A 13,523-nucleotide genomic window follows, 5' to 3' on the forward strand; every position below is an offset into this window, starting at 1 on the left:
AACTTGTTTGTCCATTTTTGGGACGAAATACTTCACTGATTCTACGTATCAGGGACCCTAAAGTTTCTTGGTAGGTTTGTGGAAGTATGTGACATTACATGTCTGCGCACAGGTCACGTAATTCGCATAAATGACGGGATGCTGATTTGCGCACGCGGTGATGGTGCGCGACAGCGACGCAGATCGATTCCACAGGATTTACACCACGCGAATTTGTTAATATTTATTTAAAAAGGAGATAAGGAACTTTATTGTCTATAATGCATCACATAGTCACCATTTATCTTTATTTTACAATTGTTATTGCCCACTTTGGCCCATATAAAAAGGTACTCATCAGCATTCAACTTCTTCTTCTTCCTGGTAGACAAAACAAATGGCATACTAGGGACAAGAGTACCATATGGGGCTTTTGCTAGTGTTCCTGCTGTCTCAGCTATACTCCACGTCTTCCAGGCCAGAATGTTAGCATCTGGAAATGCTTCAAGGCCACCATAGTCTGCATGATTGCCCCAAACAGCAGCCAAAGTAAGCCATGTTGAGCCTCCAACAACAGCTTGTACATCACAAGTGAGGTTCAGACGCAGTCCACGAAAAATACTTGGTCGTCCAATCAATTGCTGTTTAGAAAACTGCCCAGCCAGATCAATATCAATGGCCTTTAAAGACTTGTGTTAGCGTGCCTCAGCAATGCCTCTGCGACGTCTAGGTTACCGTCGTCGCTGGCGGCGCAGTGTACCTGTGTACAGGTCTTTATAGGCCATTGATATTGATCTGGCTGGGCAGATTTCTAAATAGCAATTGATTGGACGACCAAGTGTTTTTCGTGGACTGCGTCTGAACCTCACTTGTGATGTACAAGCTGTGTTTGGAGGCTCAACATCGCTTACCTTGGCTGTTGTTTGGGGAAATCATGCAGACTATGGTGGCCTTGAAGCATTTCCAGATGCTAACATTCTGGCCTGAAAGACGTCGAATATAGCTGAGACAGCAGGAATACTAGCAAAAGTACTGTATCGTACTCTTGTTCCTAGTATACCATTTGTTTTGTCTACCAGGAAGAAGAAGAAGTTGAATGGTGATATGTACCTTTTTATATGGGCTAAAGTGGGCAATAACAAATGTAAAATAAAGATTTATAGTGACTGTATGTTGTATTATAAACAATAAAGTTCCTTATCTCTTTTCCTTATCTCCTTTTTAAAAAAATATTAACAATCATCAAATAAGTACTGTGGACTTAGTTTCGTGCCTGGAACCGCGTGACCTTGAACTGCGAATCACCCAGACGCCAACGTGGCTTCACTATTATGCTCCTCAAACCACTGTACCACGGTTTTGGCTGGGAGACACGGACAATTGTACCGCTGAGAGATGACATCGCCGTCGGGGAAGACATCAAACATGAAGGGATGCAGGAGCTTCGCAGCTGTCAATGTGTGTAAGATTGCTACCACATGCCCCAAGCAAGCGCAGGAGAATGTCTCCGTGGTGCACTGCACATTTTCAGCCGCCGTTCATCTCGATGATGGCCTTTGTGGAGACAACCACCGGATTACTGAAGGAAAAATGTGATTTCCCCAAAGTGCCGACGAGTTTCCATTGATCGATGGTCGAATCCCGATGGTCCCGTGCCCACTGCAGTCGTAACTGACGATGACGTTTGGTCAACATGTGAATACGTAGGGGTGGTTTGCTGCGGAGAACCATGTTCAACAATGTAGGATGGACGGTGCGCTCCGAAACAATTGTGCGACCACCAGCTTTGTGCTGTTTCAGCAGAGACGCCACAGATCACCATCTAACCTACTTTACAGAGCAGACAATGTTCGAACCCCATGTTCTGTGAAGAGTCTTGTCCGCTCTGCCATTTGGTACCGAGTGCTAGTTTTACTGCCCTTCTATCTCTTTCCGTAGATGCTCACGGCAGTATAATACGAGGGTATTTCGGAAAGTAAAGATACACCATACGCCAGAGGAACAGAAGTGTTTTGGCGAGCAGATTGGCAACACTGGTGTTAACCTTGAACCATTAGCTTTCTCCTCGCGGTCGTTCGGCAGTTGAACGTTGCTTCTGGTTGGAGTAGGTTGTGTTTAAAATGGCTGTCCCGATTCAGAATGCGAAGTGCGCTCCGTCATATGTTTTCCTCATGCAAAAGGTCAGCGACCAGCGGATATCCACAAAGAAATTGTTTCTGTTTATGGGAACATTATGAATCGACAAAATGTAACGAAATGGTGTCGTCATTTCTCTGAAGGTAGGACCGATGTTCATGATGAACAAAGAACAGGTCGGGCATCTGTGATTTTTGATGCCCGGAGGACGCAATTCGTGTGAATAGACATCTCACATTGAAAGAATTGCATCAGATCATACCGAACGTGTCAATGATAACTCTTTATGATGTTGTGACTGTCAAGCTAGGGTACAGGAAATTGTGTGCGCGCTGGGTTCCAAAACTGTTAACGGAAGAACACAAAAAGAAAAGTATGGGCTTTGCATTCGACTTCCTCACACGCTGTGCTGAAGCAGGTGATGAGTTCCTTGATCACATTGTGACAGGTGACGAGACGTGGGTTTATCACCATACACCTGAATCCAAGCAACAATCAATGCAATGGCACCATTCGAATTCACCAAAAGCTAAGTAATGCTAAACGTCGATTTTAGCGAAGAAAATCATGGCTTCTGTTTTTTGGGACAGACAAGGCATTCTTCTGTTGGAATTTATGCCTCCTGGAACGACAATTAATGCTGCTGCATGTTGCCAGACTTTGAAACGTCTTCGAAGGACAATTCAAAACAAACGCAGGGGCATGCTGACAAGTGGAGTCCTCTTGCTTCATGACAAAGCTCGGCCTCACACAGCGCTCGTAACCAAAGCACTACTCAAACAATCCAAATGGGACGTATTGGACCATCCGCCATACAGCCCGGACCTTGCGCCCACCGACTTCCATGTCTTCAGTTACCTGAAGTCACATCTTGGTGGAAAATCATTCCACGGCGATGAAGAGATCAAAGATGAAGTTGAAATGTGGTTTCGACAACAGGCGGCAACCTTCTATGACTGTGGGATACAAAAGCTTGTGCACCAACTTAACAAATGTTTGGATAATGGGGGTGATTATGTCGAAAAATAACAAATAATACAGTTAATAAGATGTAACTGACGTTTTCTAAATAAATGTTCTATTTAAGGACTGCAAGCCATTGTATCTTTACTTTTCGAAATGCCCTCGTATTTGACCAGCTTCGCAGTTTTCGAGATTTTCGTTCACAGGCTCTGCGTAAAAATAATCTGCCCTTCGCAAAAGTCGCTTACCTGCATGGATCTGCCAATATGCAGCCCATGTCTTCGTTGGAGTGTTCACCCGTCCGCGTCTGCTCCGCTTAGATACTCCTACTCATGCTTACCCGCAACATCACCAGGCAGCATCCAGCCCTGCGGTGGCAGCGGGCGTATTGTATTGGTTTATCGGTGTATTTGCTGTGTAATATTACTGTTACAACTGAATATTCTTCTTCAGTACACTGCGACTGACATCTACCATTAAAACTGCAATATCACGTGCTTCGTTGGCACCCTGGTCTGTAATGAGTGTATTAAGCTGTGAGCGCCTACCTCAGCTCCTTCTGCCCCGCAGGGCTGACGTCGGCGATGTAGACGTTGGCCACAGCCATGAGGTTCATCATGCCGCCGCTGAAGGTGGCCGCTACTGAAGGCATCAACAACCACTCCGGCGCTAGGTTTGGAATCGCAGCCAGCCCGGAGAACACGCCGTACGCAATGGCGTTGCCTGGAATGAGGGACGACGTTGACATAACCAGCAACAGAAGAGCACAGTGTTCCGGCACAAGCCAGTTGTAACACAGCGTTGGACTACTTGATGTCAATAGTTATTTTGTGGAGGTCGTTTACGCTCGAATACTCACAAGGGGAGGACAGGACGTTAGGAGCGCGGATTTACTGCAAACTTCGTACACTTGTAGTACTCCATGAGGACATCAAAATGTGTAAGCAGTAGCGCGTACTTCTCAAGCGTTATTGAGAAAATCGCAAGATAATTTCGGTCGTCGAATATACCGGGTGATCAAAGAATCAGTATAAATTTGAAAACTCAATAAATCACGGAATAATGTAGATAGAGAGGTACAAATTGACACACATACTTGAAATGACATGGGGTTTTATTAGAACCAAAAAAATACAAAAGTTCGAAAAATGTCCGACAGATGGCGCTTCATCTGATCAGAATAGCAATTATTAGCATAACAAAGCAAGACAAAGCAAAGATGATGTTCTTTACAGGAAATGCTCAATATGTCCACCATCATTCCTCACCAATAGCTGTAGTCGAGGAATAATGTTGTGAACAGCACTGTAAAGCATGTCCGGAGTTACGGTGAGGCATTGGCGTCGGATGTTGTCTTTCAGCATCCCTAGAGATGTCGGTCGATCTCGATACACTTGCGACTTCAGGTAACCCCAAAGCCAATAATCGTACGGACTGAGGTCTGGGGACCTGGGAGGCCAAGCATGACGAAAGTGGCGGCTGAACACACGATCATCACCAAACGACGCGCGCAAGAGATCTTTCACGCGTCTAGCAATATGGGGTGGAGTGCCATCCTGCATAAACATCGTACGTCCCAGCAGGTGTTTATCAGCCAGGCTGGGGATGATGCGATTCTGTAACATATCGGCGTACCTCTCACCCGTCACGGTAGCAGTTTTGCTGTCCAGCGCCATCCGTCGGACATTTGTGAACTTTGTTTTTTTTTTTTTTTTTGTTCTAATAAAACCCCATGTCATTCCAAGCATATGTGTCAATTTTTACCTCTCTATCTACATTATTCCGCGGTTTATTAAGTTTTCAAATTTATACTGACTTTTTGATCACCGTCTATATCTGTGCGTGGCCATTTTAACCATGAAGCGGCTGCGGCCGAGTGGTGCCGGAACGGTAGCTCAGCGTGTTCGGTCAGAGCGTGCCGGCACGGTAGCTCAGCGTGTTCGGCTGCCCTCTGTAATAAAAAAAACTGAAATGGATCAGTAACGAACTTCAACGGGCGTCATGTGTCGTCCGCCACGAACAATTGAAACGAAAAAAATGAGATTACAAAAAAAAGAGCGTTAGCTACCCTTTATAATAAAAATCTGGGCGAGCGGATGGAGGAACAAACTGCACGGGTGTCATCGGACGTCCGCCATGAACAAATTCGGCGAACAATACAGAACAATTTTTTGTTTTAAATTGTTTGGCGTTCAAGCCGCTGGATCGCTGGATCGAGTTCCGTTCGTCAGATCTTTTTAATTTTCAACACAGTCATTTTCTTTCCTATTTATATTACAGTTGATATAATGGGAAAAATACGTGTAATCGAATGAACTTTTATTAAATTTACAATGTTACTTGTCAGTCTACTAATTTTTATTACCACAAGTAATGTAATAATCATAAGTATCGACTAGTAAACGACCAAGCGCATAAAGTGATAATGAAAATGTACGCTTGTCCGCGTCTTCAAAACTGTTCGTATTTAATCGAAAGAGAACGAGAAATTGCTTCTCGGAAGCCGCCATTAAAATACACTCGATACTGCATAACCAATTATCAGAGCCGATTTTTAAAGAAATACTGCGTTATGCATGGTTTGCTTCCAAACTATCGTCTGAAAGAGAGGTTTTTGAAAATGTTAACGAAGTTTGTTTTTCCTCGGAAAACGCCAAAAGACCTTGCGTATGCGGAAACATAGCGCTTATTCAATGCAGCTGGTGCTGTTTAACTGTATGTTTTCTATGTTTTTTACGAAAAATACCATCCTGCAACTTGTACTCGCAATGTCGAAAGCGACGATTAACTGTACGTATTTCGAAAGCCGTCTGTGCCGGTCAAAACTTGGAGGTAACAAGTCGTTTCGGGCTCCTTCCAGGTATAAGGGATTTCTCAAATCACGGATAAGCGTACATTTTCAGTATCACTTTATGCGTTTGGTCGTTTACTAGTCGATAGTTATGAATATTACATTATTTGTGATAATAAAAATTGGTAGACTGACAAATAACACTGTAAATTTAATAAAAGTTCATCCGATTACACGTATTTTTCCCATTATATCAAGTGTAATATAAATAGTAAAGAAAATGACTGTGTTGAAAATTAAAAACAAAACTGAACGCCAAACACTTCCTTTTTTTTAAATTTTGTTCAATATTGTTTGTTGAATTTGTTCAGGGCTGACGTCCGATGACACCCGTGCAATTTTTCGTTCATCCGTGCGCCCAGTTTTTTTTTTATTTATTTATTTTTTTATATAAAGGGTAATTAACGATCTGACCGAACACGCTGAGCTACCGTACCAACACCAGTCGGCCGCAGTCGCTTGGTAGTTCAAATGACCACGGACAGATATATATTCGACGATCGAAATTATCTTGCGATTTTCTTAATAACGCTTGAGAAGTACGGGCTACTGCTTACACATTTTGTTTTCCTCATGGAGTACTACGAGTGTACGAAGTTTGCAGTAAATCCGCGTTCCAAAAGTCGTGGCCTCCCCTTGTCAGTAACACTGTGCATTTTCTGAATCTTTTTAAATTTACTTAGCTGTGATGTAGATTTTTGTATTTTCATCTATCATGAAGAATGGGTCGAAACTGTCGGTGCTATTACATGTATTAATATAGAGTATCAAAGGCACACAGCTCTTAACGTGACTATTTCTACAACTAAAGGAAACCGCTCTTTTAGTATCAGAGCACCGCTATCGTAAATTTTAAAGCAAGCTCAGTTTGGTAAACGTAGTTGATTCATAGAAGACATTTGCTCTTGACATACCAGCAAATGACCAGATGAAGATGGGTCGACGTCCGAACTTGTCGCTCCAGCTGCCGATGAAAAGCGACACAGCGGCGGGCACGATAGCTTCGATGATGGTCTTCCAGGTGGTGAGGGTGCTGGAGTAGGCGCGGTCCTCGTTCGTGCACACGCTGGTGTCGCTGGAGCCGCACACGCGCTCCAGGAAGAGCCCGTTGACCACTGAGTGCGTCACCACGTAGGAGAACATGAACAGCAACACCAGCGGCTCCACCGTCGGGCGCGTGCGCCACCACTTCACTGCAACACGACGCACTCCTTCACTCGTCCGATCGCTGCCTCAGTTCCTGCTCGTGAAGTTGTATTTCACACTCTCGTCTCTGAGCGTGTGTACCAAATGTACAAATATAGGAAATATTTCGATTACATTTACTATTACTGGTGAGTGTTTACGTCTGGAATATGTCTAATGAATCAATTTCTACACTACAAACTGATAGTCCGCCTACGTACGACTGGTCGGCGTGACTCGCTGCCACGCGGAAGACTCGGTTTCGGTTCCCGGTACAGCCAGAAATTTTTCATTGGCGTGGGTGTGAAACTTTGAAAGTATAAAGCCATAAAGTCTTATTCTGAAAGTATAAAAAATAAAAGTGTATAAAATTTCCCTTTTATAATTTATTATTTTACGCTTTTTACTGCTTTATAGTCGCAATGCTTTTAAAATATATTAATAATGACACCTCATGCAGTTCAGGGTTCTCACGTCTGTAATTTTACAACCTTTATGTATTTCACTTCTTATACATCCATCGTTGTAGGCCGACCGAGAGAAGTGGCGCAGTGATTAGCACACCGGACTCGCATCCGGGGGGAGGATGGTTCAAACACGCATCTGGTCATCCGTATTTAGGTTTGCCGTGATTTCCCCTAATCGCTTCTTTTTTTTATTTTTAATATTTTCAGAGTAAGACCTTACGGTTTTACACTTTGAAAGTTTTTTACTTTCAATGTCTCAAGATGCTAATTCACTTTTCTCCCTTTATTTCCACTATTATAAATACTATTTTATCTCCTTTTACAGTTTCACACACATATTCTGGTATTTTTACGGAAGATTTTTTACAAACTGACTTTTCGCAATCTTAGTATAAGACCTTCTCTTGTTAAACGCACAGCCTCCCTGCCCCTAACCCGCTCTTCTTTGGTCACTCCCAATCCCCATCAGACCATTTTTTACACTATAGGCCATTAAAATTGATACACCACGAAGATGACGTGCTACAGACGCGAAATTTAACCGACAGGAAGAAGATATGCAAACGATTAGCTTGTCAGAGCATTCACACGAGGTTGGCGCCGGTGGCGACACCTGCGACGTGCTGACATGAGGAAAGTTTCCAACCAATTTCTCATACACAAACAGCAGTTGACCTGCGTTGCCTGGTGAAACGTTGTTGTGACGCCTCGTGTAAGGAGGAGAAATGCGTACCATCACGTTTCCGTCTTTGATAAGGGTCGGATTGTAGCCTATCATGATTGCGGTTTATCGTATTGCGACATTGCTGCTCGCGTTGGTCGAGATCCAATGACTGCTGGCAGAATATGGAATCGGTGGGTTCAGGAGGGTGATACGGAACGCCGTGCTGGATCCCAACGGCCTCGTATCACTAGCAGTCGAGATGTCAGGCATCTTATCCGCATGGCTGTAACGAATCGTGCAGCCACGTCTCGATCCCTGAGTCAACAGATGGGGACGTTTGCAAGACAACAACTATCTGCACGAACAGTTCGACGACGTTTCAGCAGCATGGACTATCAGCTCGGAGACCATGGTTGCGGTTACATCACAGACAGGAGCGCCTGCGATGGTGTACTCAACGACGAAACTGGGTGCACGAATGGCAAAAGTCATTTTTCGGATGAATCCAGGTTCTGTTTACAGCATCATGATGGTCGCATCCGTGTTTGGCGACATCGCGGTGAACGCACATTGGAAGCGTGTATTCGTCATCTCCATACTGCCGTATCACCTGGCGTGATGGTATGGGGTGCCATTGGTTACACGTCTCGGTCACCTCTTGTTCGCATTGACGCCACTTTGAACAGTGGACGTTACATTTCAGATGTGTTACGGCCCATGGCTTTACCCCTCATTCAATGCTTGCGAAACCCTACATTTCAGCAGGACAATGCACGACCGCATGTTGCAGGTCCTGTACATGCCTTTCTGGATACAGAAAACATTCGACTGCTGCCCTGGCCAGTACATTCTCCAGATCTCTCACCAATTGAAAACGTCTGGTCAATGGTGGTCGAGCAACTGGCCCATCACAATACGCCAGTCACTACTCGTGATGAACTGTGGTATCGTGTTGAAGCTGCATGGGCAGCTGTACCTGTACACGCCATCCAAGCTCTGTTTGACTCAACGCCCAGGCGTATCAAGGCCGTTATTACGGCCAGAGGTTGTTGTTCTGGGAACTGATTTCTCAGGACCTATGCACCCAAATTGTGTGAAAATGTAATCACATGTCAGTTCTAGTATAATATATTTGTCCAATGAATACCCGTTTATCATCTGCATTTCTTCTTGGTGTAGCAATTTTAATGGCCAGTAGTGTAATTTTACTATCTTTGCAGTCTATATTTTACATATTCATTGTTTTGCACTACTAATACTCTAACGAGAATTTTTTCATAATTATGCGTTCTATTATTTTAGGACGACTCCTCTTATTAAACTCGTGACGTCACCACCATCCCCAACCTAATTCCTCCCCCCCCCTCCCCCAATAACCCTCGCTCCACTTCCCCTTCCCCCTCGTCCCGCCGCCACCCCTACCTCCAACATATATCCGTTTAAAATATTGACCTCAGTTGCAAAAAACAGTACTCAAATGTGTTTCTGAGCAGACAAGACGTGTTGCTGACGCAGCTACTTGGGTAAATTCCACGTTTATGTTCAACTCTTTACTTTTCCGCTTATTGTTAAAATTAGATGGTACATATTTAGTTTTTGTTTTAGATCTGAAGACGATCCTCAGTGATCGAAACATGTAATCTAATAACAAAGGTGCAGCTGAGACGGAACAATAAATGAGAAATGTCTTAAATATCAGTGCAGTTGCTGTGTGTCACAAGACAAATACACAGTATATAGTGAGCTTCCATTTACTCTCGGATACAAATAGAGTTAATTATTGTTTGCATTTAAGCACTGTAGGAGTTACAAGACTTCATCAAGGATCTGGCAAATGATCCATTGCCAGGAGGAGTATTGTGAGGACAATTACGAGGGTCACTTCAAAAGAAATGCACACTATTTTTTTAAAAATACATTTTTGATTCTGCATGTGTGAAAGTTTTTCAGTGTGTAGACACATCCTTCCCGCTTGTTTTCAAACTTTGTTCAACCTGTTCCCGTGAGTGGCACCGATACAGCATGTCTTCAAGATGGGTGCTACACTTGACGTTCGTGCAACGTGCTGTCATAGAATTCCTGTGCTGTGAAAACGAGACAGTGGCAAACATCCACAAGAGGTTGAAAAAGGTGTATGGAGATGCTGCTGTCGATCGCAGTACAGTTAGTCGGTGGGCATGCAGGTTACGTGATGAAAGCGGGCACGGCAATATTGAGGATTGTCCTCGCAGCGGCAGGCCTCGTACAGCACACACTCCAGACAATGTGCAGAGAGTTAATGAACTGTCACGCTACGTTGGGATAGGGGAAGGAAGTGTCTGCAGAATACTGAAAGTGTTGGCGTTAAAAACGTTTGTGCCAGGTGGATTCCCAGGATGTTGACAGTGACTCACAAAGAAACAAGAAAAACAGTATGCAGCGAACTTTTGGAACAGTACGAGAATGGTGGAGATGAATTTCTTGGAAGAATTGTGACAGGTGATGAAACATGGGTCCATCATTTTTCACCAGAGACGAAGAGGCAATCAATGGAGTGGCATCATGCAAACTCACCCAAGAAAAAACATTCAAAACCCCACCTTCTCCAGGGTAAAGTTATGGCTACGGTGTTTTTTGATTCCGAAGGACTGTTGCAAGTGGAACTACCATAAATTCTGATGCATATGTGACTACACTGAAGAAACTTCAAGCTCGACTGAGTCGTGTTCGACCACATCGGCAAAAGCAGGATGTTTAGCTGTTGCACGACAATGCACGGCCACATGTCACTCAAAAAACCATGGAAGCGATCACAAAACTCGGATGGACAACACTGAAACACCCGCCTTACAGTCCTAACCTGGCTCCATGTGACTATCATCTCTGTGGGAAACTGAAAGACTCCCTTCGTGGAACAAGGTTTGAAGATGATGACTCCCTTGTGCACGCCGCCAAACAATGGCTCCAACAGGTTGGTCCAGAATTTTACCGTGCGGGTATACAGGCGCTGGTTACAAGATGGCGTAAGGCAGTTGAGAGGAATGGAAATTATGTGGAGAAATGAAAATATTGTTCCTAAAGGATGTATCTACACACTGTAAAACTTTCAAACATGTAGAATAAAAGACAGATTTTAAAAAAAATAGTGTGCCTTTCTTTTGGAGTGTGCGTCATAGATTTAAATCATATTCTGTCGTAGCAGAACGGTGATATTGATACAGACTTGTATGAAGTGTGTAGCCCAACGGGAAGGTCTAGCAAAATACTGCTAGTCGACTGGTACATCCTGAACATCTAGATCTGACTCGTATCAAAGGAACGCTGCCATTCTTCAACCGTTATGGAAGAATCAACATAGTGAGTTGTGAGCATTAATGTAGGATGTCAGATAACCATTGTCTGTGTTATACTGCCTCTCATCGTGCTCCTCTATGAAGAGGGGATCTGTTGCACGTGGCTGCTGCAGAGTGGTGCTGTGTTGCGGGGAGCCGCGCCGCGCACTCACCTGCGCGTGTGGGTGGAGCCGCGTCCTCCTGCGGGTCGTTCCTGTCGGTCTCACACATCACCTCCTCTTCCGGCGCTGTAACGCTCGCTCTGGCTTCCATCGTCTTTACTCTGAAAAAGAGAACATAGAATCTGCGTGAGACTATGATGGATTTCAACCTAATTAATTCTATTGCACTGTTAGGTGTGACGGAGGCAGACAAGCAGTCCGCCGGCCGCGGTGGCCGAGCGGTTCTAGGCGCTACAGTCTGGAACCGCGGTACCGCTACCGTCGCAGGTTCGAATCCTGCCTCGGGCATGGGTGAGTGTGATGTCCTTAGGTTAGTTAGGTTTAAGTATTCTAAGTTCTAGGGAACTGATGACCTCAGAAGTTAAGTCCCATAGTGCTCAGAGCCATTTGAACCATTTTGAACAGGCGGTCGACTGCACAAATACGGGGACAAAAACAGTATCTGCCTGTGTGAAGCAGGGAAAAAGGGGTTACTTTCCTTGCGAAAAATTGACAGCTGGAATCCAATTCCTCCGGAACTGAGTGAACTAGCGTACGCAGGTAGTGAAATGCACATTCGGTTACTGAGTTTACTACTTAAATTTCAATAGCATATTAGCGAAGACTTCAGACGTGAAAATTCGTTTACACAGTTAGAAGAGAACGGCCAGGCGACGAACGAGAATGTCTTTTAAAATGAGGTTTGACAGATATTACAGTTTTTTAAAAATATTCCATGTTCTGTTGTGGAAACAATAACAGCTCAAAAACTGGACAAGCAATTTACTTATGAGTGAATGTTTAAAGAAACAGTGTTGTGTCAGAACGGATATTTCATGTGAAGTTTTCTGAGAGGTGATTTTCTAAAGGTTTTCGTTAGGACCTAACTCAAATCAATGCCTCTAAGCGCTTCGTTCAACTTTTAGTAATCAATGACGCTGAGAAAATTCTATTTACAACTGGTCTGCCAAAATTTGAACGTCTTAAGTCAGCGATAAATTTTGTGAAGGTCGATCTAATCGACTGTTGTTACAAAAAATCATGTACGCTATGCGAAACATGATTGAAGAGAAAATGGTTCAAATGGCTCTGAGCACTATGGGACTTAGCATCTGAGGTCATCAGTCCCCTAGAACTTAGAACTACTTAAACCTAACTAACCTAAGGACATGACACACATCCATGCCTGAGGCAGGATTCGAACCTGCGACCGTAGCGTTCGCGCGGTTCCAGACTAGAACCGCTCGGCCACTCCGGCCGGCGATTGAAGAGACTCGGCAGGTGGCTTACCGCTAGACAGCGGCGTCCTTAAGTATATCGAATACGGCACTACTATCGACACTGCCAGAAAAAAACAGTAGAGCAGCCAGCACGGGTTGGAAAACAAAATGAAACTTCATGGTTGAGAGGGTGTGTTATTTTATTTCACTGATTAAAAAGGCGAGTAAATATTCATCATTTGGATTTGCAGCTCCTTGTGTTGACCGTGTTTGCAGTTAAAATTGTAGGATGTGAGGTCCGCCAGTTATGCAAAACACCGTTTTTTCTCAGAACCCAAACATGTTTGAGCACCACTGTGTCATCATCAGTGGGTTTCCGTTTTATTTATTCTTTACACTTGGTGAGCATGAATTTTCCGCATCACTTGTGCTTTGGTGAAGTGAAAAGTGTTTTACTACCTTATTTGTGGAAAATACGTGTTATATTTACGTGTGCATCACGACACCTCTCCGTGATGCGGAGAATAAAAGGGCTTGCCACATGAAAACATGACAAGCTACCTGTAGTAAATAATACACAAATGAT

The 13,523-nt window shown here is 44.0% G+C and overlaps 1 protein-coding gene across 1 annotated transcript in view; it reads right to left on the minus strand.

Annotated features, from left to right (window-relative positions):
• Nucleotides 1-11,836, minus strand: part of LOC124546971 (proton-coupled folate transporter-like) — a 36,787-nt gene extending 24,951 nt beyond the window's left edge. The window contains exons 1-3 of the mRNA XM_047125076.1: nt 11,730-11,836; nt 6,844-7,122; nt 3,627-3,801 (exon numbers count right to left, since the gene is read on the minus strand). Of these exons, the coding sequence (XP_046981032.1) occupies nt 3,627-3,801; nt 6,844-7,122; nt 11,730-11,829 (554 nt within the window). The 5' untranslated portion in view covers nt 11,830-11,836. The remainder of the gene's footprint in view (nt 1-3,626; nt 3,802-6,843; nt 7,123-11,729) is intronic.
• Between the last annotated feature and the right edge of the window lie 1,687 nt (nt 11,837-13,523).

Source organism: Schistocerca americana, chromosome 1 (genome assembly GCF_021461395.2).
Source record: "Schistocerca americana isolate TAMUIC-IGC-003095 chromosome 1, iqSchAmer2.1, whole genome shotgun sequence".
In the NCBI taxonomy this organism is placed as follows: Eukaryota; Metazoa; Arthropoda; class Insecta; order Orthoptera; family Acrididae; genus Schistocerca; species Schistocerca americana.